This window comes from Gadus macrocephalus, chromosome 1 (genome assembly GCF_031168955.1).
Source record: "Gadus macrocephalus chromosome 1, ASM3116895v1".
In the NCBI taxonomy this organism is placed as follows: Eukaryota; Metazoa; Chordata; class Actinopteri; order Gadiformes; family Gadidae; genus Gadus; species Gadus macrocephalus.
Genome location: NC_082382.1, coordinates 4766278 through 4793960, shown reverse-complemented (window position 1 = coordinate 4793960; position 27683 = coordinate 4766278). Strand labels below are relative to the sequence as shown.

Genomic DNA, 27683 nt, shown 5'->3' with positions numbered 1-27683 from the left:
CAGACCCAGATACAAGACCCCCACACTCCAACACACACACATATCCTATCATTAATAAACTATGAGCCTGCATAGGAGCCCAGGCATGAAAGACTGTTATTACGTAACACACGCATGAAATTGTAAATCACAGGCCTGGGCTCTGGTTTTTCGCAAGTGGGAGGGTTGGACTGAAATAGCATGGATTATAATGGGGGTGGGTGGCTTCACGCTGTGTTCGCCTCAATACGTCCTCCCTGTGTGAGGGACCAGGACTCTCCGGCATCTAGTTACAACTGAAAACAGTTGGAATGTGTAGAATTAAACCAATACAATGTAATATATGTAATATATGCAATGTCATAAAATTAAAATATAGTGACGAATGGATGGATGTTCAGACATAGGGCAAGAACGACAGACAATAAGTGACCAGGTGCAAACCCGCATTGAGCTCCTACTTGACTACCTATATTAGAGCCAAAGATTAAACAAACATCACAGCATTCCCCACTATAGGCCACATTGTTAAAAAACATCCCAAACAGAAACACAATAGAATTCCTTCGGTTGTTACTCGAATAATCAAGAAGGCCATTATGCAACCGCTGTAGGGGTCTTGAAGGCAGCCCTCCTTTGTTCTCCTCGATCTACTTGTGGTCCCGCTGTGGTCTAGCTTAGGAGGCCGCGCTGCTACCTTCGCAAAAATGTTCCTCTGAACATCCGAGCCGCAGGGCTAATCAGTGGTGGCAGATAAGAGCCGGGACCGGGTCTGGAGGGGAGGGGGAGGGGATTAATGCGATGACACAAACGGCAATCAGAAACTCCTTCCTGTCTAGTCTATCCAGGTGTGTGAGATGACACAAGTGGCCAAAAAAATAAGCCCCCTCAGCCCTCCCCCCAGGCTCTCAGCCTTCCACCCCTCTGGGATATATGGAGTGTCTCTGTTTCTGTGCAAATCAAAGGGCAATCTGACATGGAGATTCAAGAGGTCTGCAGCTCTCCTCTGCCCCCAGTGTGAGAGCACCGGCAACTGCAGCGGCGAGCACCGAGGAACACAGGCCAGAGGCAGAGGTGTGTGGAAAAAAGACAACTACAAAACTATACACTCATCGTGCTGGAGAAGGAGTACAGGGCTAAAGGGATTGTCTTCTGTTCACTGTTTTTTTTTTGTGGTGGTTGTCTTTTTTATTTTGTTCAATTGTTAGAGAAAGGGAGATGAATATGGATGACAAAAGGAAATGAAAGAACAAGCTTGGAGGAAATAAGGCGATTTAGTTTTTTAAGGAGAGACACATAGAGAGAGGGGGAATAGGAGGGAGAGAGAGGGGGAGAGCGAGCAGAGAGAGAGACCTTGTTTGCCAAGGCTGTTGTGTCTCCAGTGTAGTGGTGGAGCCACTGCAATGCACCAAAACCAAGGGGAGAGAGAGGGTTGGAAGATTGAGGGGGTGGGGTGATAAAAAGAGAACGAGAGACGGAGACAGAAAGAGATATAGGAAAGAGAGAGAGAGAGAGACAGAAAAGAGGGGAAAGGGGTGAGGTAAATTACAAAATGGGAAGGCAGAATGAAATAGTGGGTGGAAGGACGGAACTGGAATGGAGAGAGGGAAGGAAAGTGTAGAACAAGGCTGGCATAGAGGAGAAAAAAAGAGAATATCCAATGGAGAGAATGTCGAGATTCAAGATTCAATAAAACATATAAGCCATCCATCTAGCTTTGGAGCGAGCCCCTGACTATGACAGGGAGTGGCGGGGGGGGGGGGGGGGGGGGGGGGGGACAAAACACAACATCACATCGAGATTTCACTTTTTGGCTCACCTTGTTATTCACAAACCCTGCTGTAGCTGCTTTACCTCAACAAGTAATGCACTGAATACCACAGACATGCAAGCACACACACACACACACACACACACACACACACAGAGAACCAAAGGTATGTGACACTTGCGACGTAGGCAACCTTTAAGCTTCTCTGCACATACCATTTTACCAAACAGGCCAACCCAAAAGAACCCATTCACACATTGCTGGGTTTTGAAACATCCAGACAGTAAAGTGTCCCTGCACTAAATTCACATAACAGGGGGGGAGAGAAAGACAACAAATAAAAAGAGGGAGTGAGTGAGAGAGTGAGTGAGTGAGTGAGTGAGTGAGTGAGTGAGTGAGTGAGTGAGTGAGTGAGTGAGTGAGTGAGTGAGTGAGTGAGTGAGTGAGTGAGTGAGTGAGTGAGTGAATTAACCGCTTCTGGTAAAAGAGAGATATGGCCTGCGTGGTGAAGACTACTGTTGACAGAAATCCTTGTTAAGAAGGAAGCATTCAGAAGGACGTGCTAGGCTAGCTAAGCATTGAGTTAGAGGGATTGTTATGTCATGCAATGATGCACCCATAGTATCCCATCTTACCTGGCCCCACAACTGGTGGGAAGAAAACAAGGGGGGTGGGGGGGTCCAGCAAGATTTGATGTATTTTATCGGAGTACTTTATCACAGAGACAGAGAAACAGTTGGAGAGTTAGAAAGATGCAGAGACAGAAAGAGAGAGACACAGACAAAGAGAGAGGGAGCGAACTAATGGTATTGTCATGGCTCAATCCAATCCTGGGGCTCAGTGTTGGTGAAACCGATTCCCAATATGGCCAGAGACTATTTCACTGTTCTCTGTTAAATGAACCCCTGTCCTCCACAAAATAGATTTGTTGATTGGATGGATGGAGTGATAAATGAGAAACAATGATGAATGGATTAATAAAAAAAATAAAAAGACATTTAACTATTGATAATTACATTAAACATAACTACATTTGGCCAATTTGAGACAATGTCTGAGATACTACAGATACAAATTGGACTAAAGTTCTCATTCTGTGATATACTTAAGTTTGAACTGTTCTTATTCCCATAGTGATCTAGAACTACACAGGAATCATTCATGGAAATACATTAAATAGTGTGGTTGCTACTGCAAGCACATCTACTGTTCTTCTTAGGTTTTCTTTATTCCGTTTGCCTTTTTATTTTTTTTATTTTTTTACAATGTAAGCCTTCTCTGACACTTAAACTACTTCAGACATCGGAACTTGGTAAATCTTCAACGTTAACCTTCGTTCAAACCATTTAACAAATTAACACACCGAATTTCGATCACCATAATACCTTTTACAGAATCACAGTCTAAGTTCCATATCGGCTTCGTTTTCAGCTGGTCTCAATGATTTACGCTGATGTTAGAGCGCAGAGGACGTGCAGGCAGTGTTGCCACTACCAACGGCAAGCACTTTTTGATGTATCATTATTGATTCTATAACCTTTCTAACCACCCAACTGGAGAAGCGCTCTTTGGCCCCTTAGAATTATTCATAATTGAATGTCCAATCAGCTGACGATGTGATGTGTGGGATATGTTTAGATGGCCTGCGGGCCAAACAGTTTGACACAAATACTGCTCCGACAACCAAAAAGGGTAGACGATGGAGTTTGTAGAGTCAACGACAACATCACCAGTTCTCTCCAGTTACCACCAGTTACTGGAACACACATCTCTTTCCAGAGAACATGCTCAATGGAGTGTAGATTAATAAACTGAATATGGTGCTTGAGGGGATGGCAAAAGATACCACCTCTGGCGGTCAGCCACTCATCGGCTTGAGCATGAATGCAGCTCCACCAGACATCTGCTTTAAGGTTTTCACAAGAATCCCCATGACTAGATGAGAATCCAAGTTATTACAAATGTTTCAAAAACAAATTAAAAGCTGTTGATCAAGGTTCTTCTCCATTGAATAATAGACCTCAAAACTATTTCAACATTACTTCTCCCTGAAGATCCGATTGCCGCAGATGGGTAGTTTGAACATTCCCACTCACTGGCTAAGGAAACACAAATTACCACTGAATGGAGGCAGGTACTGATTGATCGACATCCAACAAAGATTTGGAACAAACCTTTTAGAAACCAGCATGCTTGGGTGTATTCTTTATTAAATTCTTACCATAAATGTTGGTAAATTTCGAAATGATGACTTATATATTGATCCTCCTAATCTTATCTGACTGCAACCGATCTTGAGCAGCACTGACTCAACAAGCACGTTGATATTTTTTAACGTGTTCCATGACTGGCTAAGCCACAAATCTTGTCGTTTGTGTTTGCGCGTGCGTGTTAATTAAGAGTGCATGTCTTATGTGGACACATAAAATGTGATTGTGCTGGTGGTAGATGTATGATGGTTATTTTGTCTGTGGCTATTCTTAGGGCCTAATTTGAATAAAATGAATACATGAATAAGTAACAACTGGGCCATATTAAATGTAATGTGGTTATGTTGTGCTTAAGTGCAGCAGGAACCTTAATGATAAAATGAAGCGAGTAGTTCAAAACGGCAATGCTTTGAAAGTATGAATGTTCATTAGTATGCAAATTGTGTTTTTTCTGTGAATCGTTTCCCCTCCAATCTAAACAAAATGCAAATTCCGGAATTAATTTGTAATTCTGAGTACTTAATATTCATACTTGTATATAATGCAGAAAATAGCATTTCATTCATTTGTCAGGTAAAGCACAAGTTGAAAGAAAGGTCAAATTCAATGCATAGATTCCTTGCATGCTACTGGACTGAATGACTGAACGTACACTCACAGGGATGCCATTTTATAATATATTACTATACTATATTATACAATCAGCAGTACAAGCAGGTCCACAAAGGTGGTTTAAAAGGTGATGCCTAGAATATAAAAGTCCCTGAAATGAAAGCTCTGCCTGGATTATTCAGGGTTACTTGTTCTGGATTAAAAATCCATTGAGGACTGGAGAACAAGACTCTTAATTGCTGCCAGCTACAGTACATTGCTACAAACTAAATGATGTATTCAACAAAGAAATAATCATTATTTGCTGACAAAAATAGATAACTAAACTCATAATACTAATGCGTGCTTGATAAAGTGTGGAAATGGAAAAATGTGAATAAAATAATAATAATCAACTTAACCAAAGAGGTAGATTCAATTTCCTCTAAAAGCCGGTTTCCATTCCGTTTTTGTTTTCAGAATTCTGTGTTTCACGATTTTATTAATTTTATCATCAGGGCTACTTTTATGAATTAATAACATTTCCACAAATATATAACAGAAAACACACGGGTCAGGTGAGTTTGTCGGAGGCTGCTCTCATTTTCGGTCAATGCTCCCCCCTGTTTGCAAAGCTTTCTTATATTTTCTAAGCCTAGGATGTCAGACTCAGAAAGTCCTGAATGGATTCTCGTCTTGGATCTGCAGATCACTTGCACTAGTGCTGGTGTTTTGAGGCACGCCCTGGTAACACAGAGCTGTTCCTTGTTCATCGCATGGGTTTCAGACTTTAAGTGGTCATCGCACGTATTTTTTCGGCTACAATCGATAGTATGTTGACAGAATTTTCTCAAATTGGCTCGGGTTAGGTTCTAATTTTGAATTGGCTGTATTATTTAATTATCAATTTCAGCGAAATTATGGACAATTTAGCAAATTCTGCGTTGCGGAAATCAAGGGCCATACAACTTAACTAATCATGTTTAACTCAGTTTGGACAGCATAAAAGATGTGTTCACACCAAATGCGGAGCGAATATTCTGCTTCCGTTACTTAGGCGAGGTTAATTATGCAAACCACAAACTTTTCTTGCGCGATTTAGAATCAAGCGATAATCGCAGGGAAGTTCAAATATTTAAACCCGAGCAAATTATGAATTTCATCTCCTGCGAGTAGAATCAACCGAAATCCACGCAAACCAGGTCATTCACACAGCGCCATTCGAGCCATCCGCACAGTCTACTGGCTTCGGCAGTAAATTCTAATCTATTGGCGTCTTTGCGTTGACTTTGTATGTAATCGCACCGCATGTTGGCCTTCGCTTGAACACACATTAACTGTGTTCATACCAAAAGTAAATTGAATATACTCTTGCATGGTCGCACAAGTAAACAGGTTTGAATGAGTCAACCTCAAAACGCTTGCGCAAGTTTTTTGAAGAATATCGGAGGTGGGGAGCCTCTCTTGTTAAGGCCAACGTTTCTTTCCACTGATTCATTGTCCACCATGTCCACCACCATTGTGAGTCCGAAGACTTCGGAGAACCCAATGTCGTCGTTTATGGGATCATAATATCATCCGGAGGCGCACAGAGCTTTTGACGTGATATTTTGGAGCTCCGGCAACGGCAACAATCACTTTCTCCTCCAATTAGTGGTTCAATCAGGATTTCAGGGAGTGAACGCTGATAGGCATCACGACAAAGCATCAAGCGAAATTTGTGGAAATGGTAGAATATATATTTCAACTTAAGCTAAATGTTCACGCGAGTAGACAAGCGAGCAGAGAAATCCACGTGAACCGGATTGTTGCCATTCACCAATTCATGCTGCAGGTTTTTCAGACGGAAAATACATCTATATTTGCTTCTTTGCATTGACTTTGTATGTATTACTGCCGCGCTTTCATTTTTGATGTGAACGCACCATAAAACTTATTTGAGCATTCATTTCTGGGTGTCCCCCAGGGGTCAGTCTTGGGTCCACTCCTCTTCACCACTTACCTCCTCCCGCTGGGCACACTCCTCCGTCACCATGGGGTCCATTTTCACTGCTACGCTGACGACACACAGGTCTACATCTCCACCAAACCCACCGCTGCCATCCCCCCCACTTCCCTCATCACGTGCCTGGAAGAGATCCGGAGCTGGTTGAGCAGGAACTTCCTGAAACTCAATGGAAACAAGACCGAGGCCCTGCTCATCGGATCCAAATCCACCCTCACTAAATCACAACACACCCCAGCTCCACTCATAATTATCGATGGATTCCCAGTACCCTTCTCCTCCAAAGTCAAGAGCCTCGGCGTCATCCTGGACAACACCCTCTCATTCGCACCCCATATTCACAACATCACCCGGACTGCATTCTTCCACCTCCGCAACATTGCCAGACTCCGCCCATCACTGACCCAATCCAGCACTGAAATCCTAGTTCACTCATTTGTCACATCACGCATAGACTACTGCAACGCCCTCCTCACCGGACTCCCCACCAAACTCATCAACAGACTGCAGATCATTCAGAACTCAGCCGCCCGGATCATCACCCGCACCAAATCATCTGACCACATCACCCCTGTCCTCATTCAACTTCACTGGCTCCCAGTACACTACCGCATCCAATACAAAACCCTACTCCTCACCTACAAAGCTCTCCACAACCTAGCCCCCAGTTATCTCTGCGACCTCCTCCAAGAATACACTCCCTCCCGCTCCCTCCGCTCAACCTCTGCTGGACTACTATGTATCCCCACATCACGACTCACTTCAATGGGTGCCCGGTCATTCAGCTGTTCAGCACCCAGGCTCTGGAACTCCCTCCCCCCACACATAAAACAGTCAGACACCATTACAACCTTCAAGTCACAACTCAAAACTCACCTGTTCAAACTCGCACACAACGTCTAACTGATCACTGTTTTGATTGTTTTTTAGTTTTGTCCTGTTTTTGTTTTATTTATTTCTTATTGCTTATGTTTATTTATTTATTTATTTATCTTTTTCCACAATGTCTTGTTTTTAAAAAAATTGTATGATGACTATATGCTCTGTAAGGTGACCTTGGGTGTTTTGAAAGGCGCCTCTAAATTAAATGTATTATTATTATTATTATTATATTTCAGCGAGATAGTCAGCAAAAGAGGAGTAATATCCTTAATACAAGCCCTACATCTGGATCGGGACCTGATAACCATGCATTCATATACCAGTCCAAGGCTCATTCCTATCTTCATGCATTGATTCATAGGCTGCCGCCTCGTCACTTCCATCCATCCATCCGTTCTAACATAACATATCCTAACATAAGTTTGACCTAGACTGTTCTGCAGTTACCCTTTGACATTGCACAACAGCATGTCATAGACTGTAATGGTGATTGAATGGTTATTCTTTGGTTGGCACAAACCAACACCAGCCCTGGTAAAAAGTTCAGCCAACACAAAGATAGACTGGGCAGGTCTCAATGAATAATGATGTATACGTCACACATAGTGACACACACACACACACACACGCACACGCACACACACACACACACTTCTCACCTGTCAAGGTGCTATGGCAACCAGCCGGAAAGCTGGCCAGTGTTGTGTGCTTGCCTCACACAGCCTACAGATAACTCACCCTGTAAGCCCCACAGGTATTTCAGCTCCAGCTTAATCCCCTGCTGCCGTAACTCAAGGTCACAGATGAGATAGTTCTAGTCCAGCTGAGAACAGCTCCTTATTACAAGACACTGTTCAGCAAGGGCTTGGAGTTCTAATTCGAAGGGAGGTTTTCACCTTTTGGAAATGTTACCACGGATGGAATATGGATCTTTGCTCCAATTGTCTGAAGTTCCCCTCTGGAAAGACTGCTTGGGCTTCTGCCCCTAAGAATGTCTGTGAATTGCCGTGTGTGTGTGTGTGTGTGTGTGTGTGTGTGTGTGTGTGTGTGTGTGTGTGTGTGTGTGTGTGTGTGTGTGTGTGTGTGTGTGTGTGTGTGTGTGTGTGTGTGTGTGTGTGTGTGTGTGTGTGTCAATCTATTCGGTTTTAATGGCAGTTATTTTGTTAGTTATACTTAACAAATGTATGCCCCCATTAGTCTGTGTATGGTTTTCTCACAAAAATAGGTAAAGAAATTGGCCAACATTATCAAATTTGCGTCCACAACCTCAACCCTCATCTCCCGCTGTAACAAACAACGATCATTATGTGAAAAATCATCCAGATCATTATACCGCCATTCTGGTCTCCCCTTTATTTTCCCCCATTATCCCTCCGCCCCACTTGTTTACCAGAGAGAGAGAGAGAGAGAGAGAAGAGAGAGAGAGAGAGAGAGAGAGAGAGAGAGAGAGAGAGAGAGAGAGAGAGAGAGAGAGAGAGAGAGAGCGAGGAAACACGAGAAAACAAGAGAGAGAGAGAGAAAAAGAGAGAAAGAGAAAGAGAGGAAGAATGAGTGGTGGTGAGGATGAGAGTGCGCCAGAGCAGACGTCCCCGAGGACCTCTGTGACCTGCTTCCAACCGACAGCTCTGGTGAATGGAGCTCTCCAAACATGACCAACGGGAGCCCAGATGAGCCCGATGCCCATTCATCAGCCGCTGAGGGACCGCCACGGTGCTGGCATCTCAACCTTTAGCAGAACACCTCCTGGGACTTGTGTGGACCTCTACACTGTAGAAAATCCTGTTCATTTATTTTTTCTTTGGTGACTGCATGTGTATGCATGTGCAATTACCACACAATAAAAAACAAATATCAAATGTTGTTTCTGAACGGCAGAGAAGAGAATTGCTATGTTAATATATATCTATCTATATCTATAAATAAATAAACAGAAATTATCCCACAAGGCAGGTAGTGATGTGGATCCAACAATTCAAATATCAGTAAGATTGTGCGTTACTATAGCAGCAGACATGGCAGGTCTATGAAGTGACATCATCCGGCCTAACATCTACCTTTCCCATAGCGCTCCACCTTTTCTCCTTTTCGTTCCACGTTATCGTCACCGAGATCTGCCCGGCAGCCTGCCTACATGTGAGGGTCCTTTTGTCACTTTATATCCATTGCTCTCCACCCCCATCCCTGCGACGCAGACACACTTACATAACCACAATGCTCTCTTTCTCTCATATATATAAAAGGTCATAGTGCCCCCTGTTGACTCAGCAGTGTAAATGCAGCACCCTTGCCTAGTAACAGGATTAGAAATCTCTAATCTAATGCAATGGCAAACATGACTGACTCAACATAGAACATTCCAATATCATATATATGTATATGATATATAATATCCTATTTTACCTTAAAATCGTTTACCTTTAAGTTGGAGAAAGAATTTATAGTCAATGACTTTAAGGTTTGCTGAGATACTGCTGGAAAATACTGAGAAGCAGCTTGTTTTTTGAGTGCTCGTCGCGATCGGTTGTCCCCTGGTGGTAATCAACACCACTGCACACTCATCCACTCAGATGGAAGGAACCTCATCAATGAACTGCCCTCTGAACATCTTATTCGATTTAAACAGCTCTCATAAAATATAAATAGGGCATCAGACATCCGCAGGTTGTATCGATCAAAACAGTATTGATGGCCTTCCCCACCCCTACCTTTGACGGCTAAAGAGGGATAACGTTGTAAGTGATGGCTGAGCTGTGCATCTAATGGTTATCGTGATGAGAAATCAATGAGGCTTCTGAGGGAGCGTGGGCAGCCCTTTAATGACATTAGTGTAGGCAGACGGAGGAGGATAAAACGACGTGTATGAAACAAAGAGGTGATGGTGGTGATCTGTCTGCATGCAGAAATAGGAGTGCTTTTGGCCATCTGATGTTTCTTGAGGGATGTCTTGTTGTCATCATTAACAAAGGGACGTTTACATTGGGAGCCTTCAATTCTACAGCGGATTGACTCTGGAACTGAAAATTATCCTTTCATATCCTCTGGGGATTAGATGCCTTGGAATAAAGTGAATATAAACATGAACATCTTCCAAATTTATATTTAATTAACTTTATATACTCTTACCCGCACTTTCTATCGCTGTGACTAAAATATCCCAATATCGTATCATATTCAGTTATAAGTCAGACTGCAATGTACAGGGGCCGCCACTAGGTGGTTAAGAGGAGCTGAGTAGTGCGACATGAATAATGCAATGTCACCAGTCCAGAATCAAGTGCCCATCTTCTATTCAATCAGAATCAGTGATGGCAGAAAAACAAAAAGGACTGGCATGCACAAAAACTGTTTTGTTTTTTTTACAAATGCCCACAAAAGCATGAACACATGCAAATACGCACAGACACACACAGGGATGTTGGTCTTCAAACACGTGGCCATGAAAAGGCCTTTTGTCCGTGACAGATAATCATCACTGCCAACCAGCAAATTGGTCTATTCAAGTGTTGGTTAACCAGAGCAGTAACAGTCCCACAAACAATGCAAGGGATTACAACACAGTTTATTAATTGTAATCATCCTGACACACACCGTAAGGCCAGTTTGACGGGTATATGAGGCTGTTGGGGGATGGGAGGTGGTGATGGGTTGGAAAAACAAAACATGATGAAGCCAAAAAAATGCTTCATTGTTTTAGGCTTAATTTGTAGTTTGTTTTCATGCTAAGAAACCTCTCATCAAGCAACCAATCTGTGAACAAACCCATATTGACATATCAAAGTGCACACAAACTTTGCTTGTCCATCAAAATCTGAGGATGACTCATTTAATGATCAGATCTTTGATGGCTGAACGTTCCCATCTCACACACGAACACACACACAAACATTTAAAACCATCACCACAACCCGCCATTTGATTGCAATCGTGAGGTCATTAGGTTGCTTGATTGCTGTCGGTGTGGCTGTGGGGCCGGGGGGTGCGTAGTGGGTCATTCTGTTCCGCTAAGTATTTGACCCCGAGAAATGAAAAAAGGGAACAAGCTGACACAGATTAAGGCCACTGTCAAGCCGCCCCTCTGATCCCGGAGCGGGGATGATGGTCACGTATTAACATGGACGGACAGAGCCCATCTCATCAGTGAGGACCAATGCTCTGGGCTTTGAAAAGCACCTCACTTTGACTAATTCTCATGTTCTCTCACACAGACACACACACACACACACACACACACACACACACACACACACACACACACACACACACACACACACACACACACACACACACACACACACACACACACACACACACACACACACACACACACACACTCTTGTAAGCTGCCCTTTTGCTGAAATCACCCTTTGACTGAATAACTGCAGGAAACCAAGCCATGGCCGATGGACTTCATTAATTATTCAATGCTCTATAAATGGAGCCAGCAGGATCTGCCTAAAACATGTCGGGACAAAGGAGACCTGCTTGCTCAAGGACTAAGGAAGAGCATACGAGGTGAGTTATTGAGTCTATCAAATAAAAAACAAATAGACTACTCCCGTTTGGGGCTACACTTGAGTGCAGCCAAATAACGGTCCAAGAATCTTGTATCCCCTGGTCCCTTGAAAGCAGTAGCAATGCAAAACTCCCCTGTACAGTAAAAATACACGTACAGGCTTGGCACATCATTGTCGCTGTCGAAAGCAAGGATTAGGAATTCCCCAAAAGTACATTGTTTGATAATAACATATATATATATATATATGCATAGATTCAATAAAGCCCATAATCAGTCGTTCAACCATTCTGTTGCAAAATATACATTATGTTCTTAGCAAAGGAACAAAAACATTTTGCAAAATTCGTGCCCATTTCATAATATTCTGAGAAAAGATGCAAACAAAAAAATGAAGCCAATGTTCTCAATGTTTTTCTTGTATGCTGAACGCTAAAAATTTAACATTCTATTCTGTTACACCAGAGCAGATATTAACTATAAACCATCTTTATAACAATCAACTCCCTCTAGTATTGGCATAGCTCTCCCTCAAGCTCCTACGCATGATCAAGGGCAGAGGGGATGCCCGCTAGACAGGCCAGCGGGTGTCTGCTTTCTTCCCACCGTCGACAACCACAGGCAGATCACACCTCACTCCCTGCCCATCGATCAGCAGCCCTTGACGAGGTTGGGGAGGCGCTGGGGAAGCAGTCTGGTAGACTTTGCATGGGGCCTGCGTGGTAGATGAGAGCAAGGCTTTTGGGTTATGACACCGTGGAAAAAAACACTGGGATGACTGATTTGGTTCTGGGAAACTGCCAAAGCGGCAATCGTTGACACAGGTGTCAGCTAAGGTGCAGGTGTGTTAATGCAGAATGCAGTAATGCACGCATGACACTAGTCCGGATACATGCTGCATTCACAACATAATGCATCCTCGAGTCTAAATGGCATGGTATGCCTGTGTGTGCAGCTCTATAACTAGACATTTGCAAGGATTTCACTGTAAATTAGTCCTGACTCGTCTTAGATTAGAGGGCTCAGACATTTTCCATTTATTATTAGCTATTATAGATAGTTGACTACACTTAGCATTCTAACCAAGTGCTACCGATTCTCAATAAAAATGGAAGAAGCTATTAAGCAGAGAACATTGAATATTTAACCTTTTATTCATGTTCCAAAAATAGAAACACATGAGCATAACGACCTATTCATTATTTTTCCTATTTCTGAATTCAAGCGGAGTACTTTGAGATATTGTACAAGCTTCTCATGCTATACTATTACCCCTAGGAATCATTTAGTAAATTGCTGACATTTTGTTGGAATTCTGCCAAGCCTTGTTTAATAAAAAAAAAGAAGGAATAATCAACTAAAATAAAAGAGGGAGAAATGTTGCAAGCGTAATGTTTTAATAATCCTTGATTATTATACAGAAGTGCTTTCACCTATAAGAAAAAAACATTAGCAAAACAACCCTGGGGAAATGCATGGTGTGTCGCCATAGCAACTAAGGTTGCACGATATTGGAAATAAATCATATTGTAATATTTGGTCTTTCTGCTATACATATTGCAATATGAGAAAAAAAAATGAAAAAAGGAATGGATCATTATACAATGATTTGGATGATTTTGTAGCGGAGTTCATCTGCATTGATCCCTTTGGGACCGCTCTCGTATGGTGCAACACTGGAAAAGGCATCCAAAATAGTTTTTGCTTTTGCTTTGCATGGCATTCAGATTTGGCTTTGCACTCGTTATATAGAGCTTTATGTGGCAAATTAAATGGGACAACAAATGAGTCGTGCTGCCGTTTGTTGGGGCAACAATTGCAAAGCACTTATTTTGGGTCAACGTTGTCTTTTCTGAAACCAAGATAATTCCATACAACTGACTGGCTTATCTCTTTAGAATTAAATCTTCTTGCTGGCTCACTGTGACGTTTTGTTCTACGACTGCTTTGGTTGTCTGATCTTAAACTGATCAACATAACTGATTGGTGGTTCGCTGTGCATGATGAGCTTGTATGTCAACAAGCGTTGTGTATCCAAGAACCGTTAAATCAGAGTACATTATGTCATATCAGACAGACTTCTGTTGTAAATTAGCCATGGAAAATAAGAGCTGTACCATTTTTCTTGAAAAAAATAATTATAATAATAATAATTGTTATTATATTGCACGTCCAGTAATCGGAGATGCGCGTATTGCAATTTCAATTGCGCGTATTGCAATTTCAATAGGAGAACGATATGGTGCAGCCCTAATGGCTGCCCAATAGAAACAGATGGATGGATTCAGAGACTACACTCTCCACAGCATTGCATGTTCAACGAGTGGAAGTCCTACCACAAAAACATTCCCCCTCCTGACGGAACACAGACTGTTGCTGAGCTTGGTTCTGCGAGTTGGATTTCTGTTATCCATCTCATAAGGATGATGACGACTACAAACGGTAATAAAATACGTTGTTGGGAAATGCTGACGGGGCATTTTTTCATTGTCTTTTCCCCTCTACTGTGGAGGAGGGGTTGCGGGCCGGACCTCTGAAAGGAGAGTGAAGGGGCGTGGGAGGGGGAACAGCTGAATCGGTAATCAGCGGTTTCCGTCTCTCAGCCCTGGGTTAATTGTGGCCCTCCGTCAGGCTGGCTCACATGCAGCACTGGAGCTAAGGCACTGCCATGCCAGGCCCTGATCCAACACCCAGGAATGGGGAAAGGCTTTTTGTAAGATGTATTACTCACAATAGGGGTGTAACGATACATGCATTCGCATTGAACCGAATCGGTACGGACGTCATGGTTTGGTGCATGGATTGCCACGGAGAATACACGGTATAAAATTTAATGAAATTTGCGTGCAAATTAATTAATGTAATGCAGAACGAATGTTAGATACACTAGTTCTTCAGGGACAACTAAGCTGCAGCCCTCATTGGCGCCTAGGTAGCCGAGCTCCGCCTTCAGGCTAGTGCTACAGTTTTTGGTCAGGTCGACGGTCAAGTGAGTGAGTCAGTCAGTACGTTTATGCACAGCTTAATCAGATTAAAGCCATAGTTCGACTATGCTCCTCAATTGGACAACTGCAATTGTCCGAGTATACATGGCAGTGAGAAAATCGATTCATTGGCCGAAGCATGTCATTCCCCGGTACGATTAGGTAGCGCTGTACCCATTTCAACTAGTGGTAGTAGAGCCACCGGCTGACCTCTTAACGTCACTAGCAACAACAAACTCAGGCAGCATTCAAGAAAGATATTTTAAGCTCCGCCGCCGGAGGAGTCCGCATACGACCGAGAGGTCGGAACAATGGAGCGTTGAAGAAATGACATGGACCTGAAGTCAACTGACAGCTGTCCTGCATACGGCAACGATCCCTTTCTCCTCCATGTTGGACTTCAATCTGGACTTCAGAGAGTCCAAGCCAAAGTTCCTTTCCCCAAATTCCTTCTCCACCATGGCCGAGATAACCCCCACTACGACGAGTCTTTGTTGTGGAAGTACCAGAGTCAGAGAACCCGACGCAGTCTTTAAGATTCATAATATCAGAGAATATCCCCGTCAGTTCGGCCGCGGCGCAATGAATGAATAAATATCGTAAACACGTTGTAAGAAAAAATAAAATAATTGTGCCCGAAGTTATTAGTTTACAACCTCGTTGATACCCAACGTTTAAGAAACCATGCTTTTAATTCAGCCTTGGGTGAAATCGAAGCGTAGTGTGTACTGAATGCATGTTGATGATGATGATACACTCCTTATAGGGGGTAATGGCATGTCACCGGCTTCCTCCATCTTCTGAGTCTCCTTTTTAAATAAATCGCTGTTTCTCGTTTCCCGACGGCGACAACCATAAACATATAAAGCAATAATAAAAAATATTATATTTATAAAGAAATAATAATTGTTTATGTCTATGGTGACAAGTCGTCACCATAGACACCACCGTCTCCTTCTACTTCCTAACGTCCCCCGGCCGCAAGATCTTGAGGATGCGCAGAACGCAAACTCCGACATGCGATCATAGCAGCACTAAAGACGAGTATGGCGAGTGGCAGCCGGCAACCCACAAGAGTTAGTGGACCCACCCGCCTCATTGAGGTCGCAAGTGTTACAGTGTTACAGTAGTAAAGTTGTTCCCTTCATTGTACCGAACTCGTACCGAACCGTGATGTCTGAACCGAGGTATGAACCGAACCGTGACTTCAGTGTACCGTTATACCCTTAACTCACAAACAATATATGTCTACAATTACATGTTCGATAAAAATGTTAATGGGAATCAGATTAGGCTCTGATAGATAATCAGAAACTGTGATTAGGTCTTCATCGTCAGTTTACACAGTTTTGCAAGTATGTATATTTTTACATGACTGTATCTGAAAAGTGGCACTTTTATGGTTTATTCCATGATTGCTTCTATTATATTCCTGGTTCTAATTCAGCGACTTCTGTACTGAACTCGGTTGAATTAATCCTCATGCACCCCTTTATCAGCCTTTAGAGAAGTGGTTACAGAATGGAGCCCAAATTAACCCTTCTGTAGCCACTTCAAATTAGCAAAACCATGCTAATTTCACCTAGTAACTATTGGCATGCATGTTTATACTGTAGCTATTAAGTCAGTATCTCCAAGATACTAGAGGGACTCATCAATTTGCAAGGATATATCTGAGACAGGGCAAAAATACATATTTCCTACTTCAACAGCTGGGCACCAATGAAGTCGCCTTTCCTTTCTAGTGTAGTATACATCAGTTTAACATTGAGGATTATGCAGCCTCGATTGTAATGCACAAAATGTTGTTACGGATGCACTAGACCGAAATATTCTGGTAACAATCAATATAACGTTGGAAAAGAGGGAGCAAGGTCTTGCAATTGGCCCTTGTTCAGAAATGGGTATGGCTAATGTTCACTTAGACCGCCTGTAGGCCTCTATCATGAGATCCAGCCTTGCAATCAAAGAATAACCAAAACCAAAAAGATTCCCTTGTACTGAAGAATTCAGGGACATATATAATTACAATAATAATTAGACATGACAAGAATATACCTGAATGAAGATATTTACATGAACAATTACAGTCTTCTTGATCAGACATTAACCAAGCAAGGACCAACACACACAATCACACACAGACACGCACACACACACACACGCACGCACACACGTGTCTGAAGGCAGTCTGATGGTGGCGCCGTTGTTACCCAGCAGCGCGCGGCTAAAAACGTGCGTCCAAAAGCAAACCGCTCAGGCGGCAACATGATTCCTACCTTTCAGCACCACCACCTCGGCGGTGGCTTCAACCTCTTTGTCCGCTTGGCAGCTGGCAGACGGCTCATCTCCTTCGAACAGCTGGTTCACCTCCCCCTGGACGTCTGAGGCGCTCCGGTCGCTCTTGGAGACCGTAAACCTCTGGCTCATGGTGACCGACCGGCACCGCCGGGGGGGACCGGAGACGGGTTAGACGACCTGGGCTCGGCCTCGGTAAATGGACGCTTCAGCTGAACGTTGAACGACGTCCCCAATGAGGACAAGGGAAAGAGCTGATCTCACTTTTGCAATGCACCTGTTCCTTCGACGTAATTGGCAAGTTTTGTTCCGAATTCTACGTCTTGGGAGAGCCGCGTCTTTTTGTTCAGTGATGCGATACGGAGTGATCCATAGGCTACAGGATACAGGAGTGATACGGAGTGGTCCATAGGAGTGATCCACAGCATCAACCGGTGTCTCAGTGATGGCTGCGGCTCCGGGTCCTAGAGCCGTCTTGTTTATAATTCCCCTTATAGAGCGCAACACTGTGGTTCCGGAAGTAAAAATCCCAATCATTTTCTCCATAGAGGTTTTGATTAAGAACCATTCAAAGAATACTTACCATATGGAGTGTGCTGTTACCATGGAAACGTTTACCCGCAAACGCGAAAGTCATGTGGTCGATGACTGCTGCCACAGAACTCGATCGCTTACAACAGCAAATGATTTCTCTTAGATTAATGGACATTTAGAGAGTTTTTAGAGCTGTAGAGGAAATGAGCTCTACATGTTAAAAAAAATGTTGATATATAGCTATATGATACAAAAAAATAAAAGTAAAAAGAAATGATATAGCACTAGCAGAGCTTTTTAGTAATTTTGGTAGAATTCAATTAAATTCAATTCAATTTTATTTGTATAGCCCTTAATCACCATTACAGTCTCAAAGGGCTTAACAGGCCAAATATTTGTGACACCCCCCTTTACCCATGCCCCCACACGGGCAAGAAAAAACTCCCTTGAATCAGCAAGGAAGAAATCTTGAGAAGAAACGCAGTGTAGGGGATCCCTTCTTCCAGGGATGGTCAGGAGTGCAATGGGTGCCACAATTGACACACAGGTAAATACATGCACAACATATAAAAAACAATGGTGATGGGGTTCTGGCTGGTTATCCATGAGAAGAGTCCAGGCATCCAGTCCAGCACCCGCAACACGCTAGAACAGACAGAATAGTGAATTAGAACGGAAAAAGTACATAGTGGGAATGTATAATGTAATAACAAAAGCACAAGCAAACAGAGTAGTCTTCACTACGCATCTGTTGTATTCACACTCCAAATGCAAGATTGTAGAGATGCGTTTTGAGCTTCCCCTTGAATAGCTCCACAGAGTCAGCTTCCCTGATCGCTGATGGCAGCCTATTCCATAGAAAGGGGGCTCGATAGGCAAACGCTCTCTGTCCAGCCGATTTCTTTTTAACCTTCGGCAATGAAAGAAGGCCGGCTCCCGAAGACCGGAGAGACCGAGAAGGACTATAAGGAATGATCAGGTCCTTCAGGTACGATGGAGATAGTCCATGCAAGGCTTTATAGGTTAGCAATAGCACCTTAAAGTCTGATCTGAAAGTTATTGGTAGCCAGTGTAGAGAGGCGAGAATAGGTGTAATATGATCAAACTTTCTCGTTCCGGTCAGCAATCTAGCTGCCGCATTGTGTACCAGCTGTAGACTCTTTGTAGTAGAGTTCGGTAATCCCGAGAACAGTGCATTGCAATAGTCAAGTCTTGACGAGACAAACGCATGAATCAGTGTCTCTGCATCCACTACAGATAACATTGGTCTGATTCTTGCAATGTTTCTCAAATGGAAAAAGGCAATTCTAGTTATACTTCTTATATGCTGATCAAAGCATAATTGAGGGTCAAACAAGACACCAAGATTTCTGACGGATGCACTCTGTGGGATGGCGAAGCCATCCAACCACAGAGAGACATCCTCAAACTTTTCCCGGTCGCGCTTCGAGCCGATAATCATCAGCTCTGTCTTCCCAGTATTAAGCTGTAGGAAGTTTTGTGACATCCAGCCCTTCACAGCAGCCAGACAGGACTCAACCCTTTGAATCTGGGCCGAGTCCCCGGAATCTACAGGAATGTAGAGCTGGGTGTCATCCGCATAGCAATGGAAACTAATTCCGAAGCCGCGGATAACGTCACCGAGGGGAAGCATATAAATTGCAAAAAGCAATGGACCAAGAACCGACCCTTGTGGTACGCCAAAGCGCAATTTACGAATAAAAGAATAAAAGCTACGAATGCATAATGTTGAAAGGATAGATTAATTGAATTCGAGACTGAATTTAAAGGGATTAAAAACGAGTAACGTTATTTTGCGTTGACTGCAGTCAGAAACAAAGGAACTATCGTGTCGATGACAACGCTCAATATGAAACACTATAGTCCTGCAAAAACAGACAGAATATATGACACAACTTGTAGGCTATTAACAATATAAACAATTCTAGAAAAAGCATTTCCTGCAGAAAATGCGGTGAGTGCTGTAGTACAAAGGGAGGTTGAAAATATTTTTTAATAAATTCACATAAATTAAGACATAAAGAAATGTTAAATGGCTTAAATCAAGTGAAGGGATTTGAACAGAGTTCGAAAGTCTAAATGGAGTAAACAATGAAAACATGCACACCATTTAAAAAAATGTAAATGGTTGGAAACAAATAAATTGACAGCTGAATGAAAAGCACAAAGCATTGCTAAACACGCAGAAATGTAAAAGGAATTGAACCGAAGAATCTGAAATAGCCGAAATTGTATGTAATCGCCTTATGCTAATATTTCCCGCCTAACGTTATTAAAAGTAGTCCAATTGGGCGGGAAAATCGCTCAATCTGGCAACGCTGCCTGAACGTCGTAAACAGTAGTCCGAGCGAGAAAAACTGCCCAATCTGGCAACACTGCCTGCACATCCTCGTGCTCTAACCTCAGCGTAAATCAATGACCAACTGAAAACAAGGCGACATGGAACTTAAACTGTGAATATTGAAGATACAAGTGTGTTGATTTGTTAAACCTTTGAACGACTTCGTTAACGATAAAATATTAGCCAAGTTACCAGTCGTGTGCCGTCCAAATGGGCAGGTGGGGCAGCGAACTCCCTCCAAAAACATGCTCCCAAAAATATTGTTCCTCAGTAAATCATTGCTCCAAGTTTATTTTTAAAAATGTGATTGTCACATTAACTATCTTTATTCTACTTCATTTAAGAATGCTCGATTCTGATTGGCTGGGAGGGGTGCATTAATCCGGCATATAGAGTGGCGAAGTCACGCCTCTTCCGGTAGGGCTCATGGGACCTATGAGATCGAAAAATATGAATGGGTGTCAATGGAGAGAAAATAATTATTTTCTGGTCCCGGTCTTTATATGCCCTGGATTACACATATGTTGTTTGTGGATTTAAAGGATATTTTTTCATGCAAAGAGTTCGACCGTTTATTGTGCAATTGTTCAGATAAAGGCTGTAGAGAAAACACAACGAGAAAGACTACACGGCTCGTATGTGACGTCACACTCTCTGCGACTGGCGTGGAGAAGACCGACAATCTTCCCATCGGCATAACTGAAACTCTGCACATGCCCCGACTTATAATGGTTTTCACCTCTTTCGATGCTTTTATCCTCCCCTTGGAAAAAGCGGTGAAGTGGGGCAGAGAGATCGCCATCTCTGTGCCGAGTTCCAAGGGCGGGTGTGGTGACGTATATCATATGCGTTTAGAGCAGCGAAGAGCTGTAGTTCACAAAGCGGCCTCACGTAAAACCTAAAATTATCAAACTTCTTCACGAACATTTTTAGTTTTCTTTGCATGAAAAATTATCATTTAAATCCACAAACAACATATGTGTAATCCAGGGCATATAAAGACTGGGACCAGAAAATAATTATTTTCTCTCCATTGACACCCATTCATATTTTTCGATCTCATAGGTCCCATGAGCCCTACCGGAAAGGGCGTGACTTCGCCACTCTATTGCTGCTGCTGCTGACTGAGCACAGTAGATAAATACGCCGCTTGTATCGCTTTCTATCACATACATTTCAAACATGAGGTCCATTGTAAAAATAAACCTTGTTTAAAAAAGTTTCTAAAATGTGTCGGAAATCTATCAGAGGGTCAGTAGATACATAGTTTTGCAAGCGAGATACAATGTAACAACTACGTTATTTAACTAGTGATCACATGCAGCCTTGTGTGGTTGCTATAGAAACGAGTTACCTACAGCGGAGCTAACGTTATTCACCGTAGTTCTAAATGGAACTACTTTTCGAGGGAGATGAACTTAAACAGAGTATACATTTAATAAGCATGCAATACGAATAAGAAAAAGGCTAATTATTAAAGTATTTGAATTGTTTTATTATGTTGGCCGGCGAGAAGTAGAATAAACGGAATAATCACCTCAAGGCAGGGCAATAAACAGTTTGATATGCCCTGTTCGTGGAAGGTTACCGCCCTCGACGAAGCCGTCCACGAGCCGGGCATATCAAACTGTTTATTGCCCTGCCTCTCGGTGATTATTCCTTACATAGTTTATGTAGGCTTTCCAACAATTGTTGGTCTGTTGACATAACATTTTGGATGATGGTGGCGATTCTAGTTGAGTTTAACCAGCCCCTCCAGAAAAACGTGATTATGCGATCGCATAATTCAACGCATAATCGGTCTGCATATTGCGGGGGCCACATTTTTCCCAAATATGCCGCACTTTCACCACATAAATTGCTGATTTCCACGAAAAAAGCAGCCATTTCCCCCTGTTATGAACGTTATGAAGTGACGTAATTACGCGACGTGAACGTCATCGAAAAGCTGCAAACCCCTGACGAAGGCATGATGAAGCGGTCTGATTTGCCAACAAAGATAATTGCAAAAGACCGTGCAAAGCAGTTTCCCGGATTGTTACACGACAGTGGGGGCAAATTATTTTTGCACTCCGTGCATCTGCGTGTTGGACCACAGGCTGGAAAACCACTTTGCCGCCGCCAAACATGCAAGGATGGTTAAAGCAGCAGCGTAAGCAGCCAAGAAGCAGCTCACCTACAACGAGGCGTCAACTTCCAAAACAGTTGCTAGGGCTGAAAGAATCAAGGTCAGTATGCTACAGTATGAAAAGGCTGATAGTTAAATTGAAAACAGAATGAAACAGGGAGAGGTGTGTGAGTGTGAATGAGATTTCCAAGTATGTTGTGTGTGTGGATGTATAACTTTAGGGTTAGATAGCCTAACAGTAGTGTAATTTCCCATGCAAGATGATTGATTTTGCCATGAAATAATTATGTTTTATTTGCAGAAACACTACTGTTCTGTGAAAGGCTTACTTACTAACTGCAGTTTTCAGTAGGTTACACTGGACTGTGTGTGTGTGTGTGTGTGTGTGTGTGTGTGTGTGTGTGTGTGTGTGTGTGTGTGTGTGTGTGTGTGTGTGTGTGTGTGTGTGTGTGTGTGTGTGTGTGTGTGTGTGTGTGTGTGTGTGTGTGTGTGTGTGTGTGTACATAATACAGCCCGGCCCAATGATACAAAAGTATTTTTCTGTTTGTAGATTTGTGAAACCTGGGTTGCCACCTGCACTGCCATCCACATCCCACTGTCTAAGACTGACCACCCTGCACTGAGGACATTTCTGAATGAGAATGTCATCAATGGCATTCCAGGGTTTCACCAGCTTCAAGAGAAGTACTTGGTAGCAGTATATGAGAGTGAAAAAGAGGAGCTGAAGACACATCTTGCAGGAAAACCTCTTGCTGTGATATTCAATGAGACTCCGGATGTCGAGGGGAGATGTGTCCTGAATATCTTCCTTGCACCACTTGAGAAGAATCATTCTGGGAGGATCTTGGCCTACCTTGCAGATATTGTTTTCCTTGAGCAGGGCAATCATTCCACTGTATCAGTGGCTGTTGTAAGGTGCCTACAAGAATACAGCATTAACAATGAGGATGTGATTGTGTTCGACACTGATAATGCAGCCTACATGAAGAAGGCATTTACAGCAGCTCTGCAGTCGTTGTTCCCCAACTCACTACACATCCCATGCATGGCACACATAATGCTTCTCATTGGCAATGCCTTCCGCAAACCTTTTGTTCAGTTGAGCAGCTTCATGCTGAGTTTCTCCCAGATGTTCTTCAATGCTTGATCACAGAAGAGAAGATACCTCCGCTTCATGACAAACAAGCTGCCAAGAAAAAAGGCAGTCATGCCTCCAAACCCCTGTGCAACACGCTGGAACTCCTGGTTCTTTGCAGTGCAATACCACGCACAGCACTTTGGACTGTACAAGGAGATCATAGAGATAGAAATTGAGGTAAAAACTTCCTTCACATAATTCCTCAGTACAATTAACACTTCCTTTTCTTCATCAGTTAACCCCCTTTGCACACACAAACAAGAATAGTTTAGTAAGATCAAAGTAAAAAATGTAATTGCATTGAACATAAATATTGCATGTTTGACCTAATTATGTGTTTTTTATTTAGGTGTGTAGCAGAAGTGGTCCACAGTCTGTGGAGAGACTCCACGAGATGCTTCAAGACCCAGACCCAGCTCAGTCCCTGAATGTCCACATCAACATCATGACTGACAAGTGCAAACGCTTCCTAAGTCTTCTCGATATATTCCAGAGCAGACGTCCTGTGACCACAAAGATCTTCAATTATCTGGAGGATCAGCAGGTGGTCTTTGCGGCCAACAAAGAGCTGCAGTATGAGGCGTGTGCCGAATACTTTCAAGGGTTTGACTTACCAAACACCACAAAGACACAGATCCTCAGCACAGTTGGTCAGGCATATGAAAACGCTGAAGAAAAGCCCACCATATACATTTCACATGGGCAACCGGCCATTGAGTTTCTCCAGGAGGTCAGGGTGATTGACCCTCGCCACATCGCATTCCTAGATGACTCCGTAGCAAGCTACAAGGCCATTCCAGGTTTCACTAATGTGCAGAGTGATGAATTTGATTCTAGCTTCAAAACTCTTGGTCCAGCAGAACTCGGAGGTGCACCATCCGGCGTGGTGGATTTGGATGTGTTTTGGGATGGCGTACAGGAGAGACTTCCTGGGAGTTCCTTGGCAAAACGGTACAAAGATGCTGTCTCAAACTCAGCTGATGCTGAACGCAGTAACAGCATCTACAAACTGGTGTTGTCTAACCGAAGAAGATCAACTACCAACATTAACCTCAAAGCCTTGGTCTTCCTTTACCACAACCAACGAGTCCGCAGTGGAGCATTTGAGAGGGAGGAGATGGTGGAGGGGGAGGAGATGGAGGAGATGGACGTTGAGGTAGAGGGGATGGAGGATGAGGATGAGGAATGATTGGCTAGCGTTAGAGGCTACGCAGTAAGTTTTAATTTTCACAGTGGACTGTTGTAGTTTCATTACAACTTTACAGTTGTAAGATTGCACTTTTTTGTTACTTTTTTGAAAAGCTACCTCTGTAAACATTTATTTTTTTATATTTTATTTATTCATTTTTACAGAAGTTGGTAGCAGATTATTTTTGTAAAGCTACAGGGGGGGGGGGGGGGGGGGGTTGTATCGTGAACCTATACGGACTTCACTCCGTCTGCGCACGGCACCTTCTCAACAAGCAGGTGTGCGCCTGCAGCCAGAGGGGGCGCCAAAATACCTCTTCCCCACACAATGTCATGTAGTACTTCATTGATAACCGCTACGCAGCGCGATTTTTTTTTTACTGCTCGTGGCGCCCCCCATGTGACTTGGCGCCCCCCACAAATATGCCGCCCCGGGCGGCTGCCTTGTTCGCCCGTACCTAAAACGGCCACTGCATGCAAATAAAGGCTCCATGGTCATAATAATTTAAATATAATTAAATTAAAGCATGTAACGATGAAATGAGACGACGCGCCATCTCCAAGCCGAAAAAAATTAGAAATAAATAAGTTTAGAATTGGGGTGTAAGGGGTCAAGTGTAGGACCTAAAATTTATGATGGTTGGTGAACCAGTTGCGGACCAGAGCAGCCCGATGGAAACTAACATTATCCCAGACAAGAACAAACCTGGGCTGCTCTGTTCTGTCCTGTACCGCTGCATCGTGAAGTGCATCCAGAAATGTTATTATAAGTTCGGTATTGAAGGGACCTAGTTTTGCTTGATGGTGCAGTAGCCCTTGAAGGCTTATGGCAGCACACAATGAGATATTTCCCCCCGCGCTGCCCCGGGACTTGCCCGGGACTGAGGCCTTTTTGTAGCTGGCTGATTGGTGTTCAGTTTTGGAAGAAAGTGTTTTCAGGTGTGTATGTAAGTATTTTCAATTAACCAATGTGTTCAGGATTTTGAATAGATGTGTTTTCCCAATGGTACAATGAGATGTCATTTTTTAATGAAGTATCTTATGTATGAAATAGTGTGTAGTGTGCAGGAGCAAGTGTGTTGCAGAAAGGAGAAAGTGTGTTGCACAATTGCAACTAACGTGCCAATCAGCACATTTTTTATTTAAGGAATGGTTACATGTGTTTAAGGCATAGAGACAAAAACTTCAAGTTGTGTTACTTTGGTCTAAGCATGTGTCTATAGTGTTCAAGCAATTGAAAAAAAACTGTAAAAACTAGGCCTACATGTCTACTTATAATATTATATCTAAATCATTTTATATAAAAATATATATATAGGCCTGTATAATATGTAGATTAATATTTAATTAATTCAATATTAAACCAATGCATTTTAATCTGGAGATTTTTTTCAACTTCAGAAGGGCTGCGCAGTGCAAGCTCTCGCTCCCCATATCATTCTATCCCACAGTTTAGACTTGTAATTAATACGTTTCTTTTGTGTTCAACGTGACTCCTTTAAAAAAATGTATCACTGTCTGGTGGTTAGTAGGCCTGGCTATAACGTCACTCTGAGAGATGTGCACGGACACATTTAACGAGGCAGGGTTATTTGAAATAATTCATTAAGTTATCATGTGTGAGAGGTCATTCCTCCTCCTGAGTGTGTAGGGTGGTATTCTATTATTTTCAATGGGGCTGCGCCCACGTCACTTGACTGTCATGGTTGTTGATGTCAATTGTGTTGTTTTTGTCGTAAACTAAGGTCCGCTTGTTAAAAAATAGACAGATATTCCAATGTTTCCATAAAAGGCACCTTGGATGTTTTTATTTTCTGCAGTTCAGACTTCGTCTATCACCTATTTTTGAAAGCAAAACACCAAGCTCAGTGATTTAACGAGGCAGGGTTATTTGAAACAATTAATTCAATATGTATGAGAGGTCATTCCCCCTCCTGAGTTTGCTTCCTATTTATGTCTAGTGTACACCCCTACTGTCCACAAGCCCCCCCCCCCCCCTCCCCATATGGATTTGGAGAATTGTTGCCACGTCCCAGTGGTGGTGGTAGATCATATATATGAAAGAGGGCATTCAATTATACTACAATGATCAATTAGGAGGCCGAAGCCCTAAAGGAATTTATGCAAAAGGGGACTGAGTCGAGAACATTTACAAGTAAGCTATATCTTGGGGTCTCTTGCATCAAAGGGGGTCTCAAAGGACGCATACGCATGAACCTGTGGCTCCAGCCCTATAGGAAATGACTCAGCAAGTGCTCCATCTCGTTGCACCTCACCCAGCGGCTCGCTTGCAAGATTTTGGCCTGAAGTTCTTCCCAGACCTACACCCTAGCCATCCAACATGCATATCTGAGAATCAGGCCTCTCTTTAATAATGACAAAAAGTTATGAGAGAAATGCACATTAACTTTTTGTTATCTCATAAGCGGCGTGGTGCCGGCTCCTTTTGACCTTTTGACCCCAGACTTCAAAAACTGGGCCACTGGCCAGCTGTGTCTACACACCTTAAGCCACAAATGTACACCTCCATCCCACAAAAAATGGGGACTAGAAACTAACCTCGGTCTTATGTACACTTACTCAACTGTTGGAGGTCACGCCCCTTTTCCGGCCTTTTCGAGATAGCTAGGGATACCAAAATGTTTACACACATTTCCCAGGGTCATGAGAATGACATATCCGAGATTTTGGGTTCTAGCCCTTAGAGAAAATGTTTTTTCCCAAATGGACTGTTATTTGGACAAAGCCCCTCAGAAGTGTTGCCTGAAAGACCTTGTGGTTCAGAATGTGGTGGAAAAACAGTTTTGGAGATAGAAAGGTCCTACCGCCCTGAAATTTGAATACCTTATTCTAGGGCCTTACTGGGACCCCCGCACCGACCTTGGCCCGGTCGGACCCCGAGGGCAGGGAGGGGGGGGTCCGAGGATTCGGGTTAGGGTTAGGGTTAGGGTTAGGATTAGGGTTAGGGCCGGCTTCTTCCCAGAGACCCACAATTAATTATATATGATACCACCACCACTGGGAAGTGCCAACAATTCTCCATATCCATATGGAGAGTGCGGGTGTACACTAGACATAAATAGGAAGCACACTCAAGAGG

The 27683-nt window shown here is 43.1% G+C and overlaps 1 protein-coding gene across 1 annotated transcript in view; it reads right to left on the bottom strand.

Annotated features, from left to right (window-relative positions):
- LOC132466515 (solute carrier family 12 member 5-like) overlaps window positions 1-17675 on the bottom strand; it is a 140285-nt gene extending 122610 nt beyond the window's left edge. Inside the window, exon 1 of the mRNA XM_060063770.1 lies at window positions 17215-17675. Coding sequence (XP_059919753.1) covers window positions 17215-17365 — 151 coding nt within the window. The 5' untranslated portion in view covers window positions 17366-17675. The remainder of the gene's footprint in view (window positions 1-17214) is intronic.
- Between the last annotated feature and the right edge of the window lie 10008 nt (window positions 17676-27683).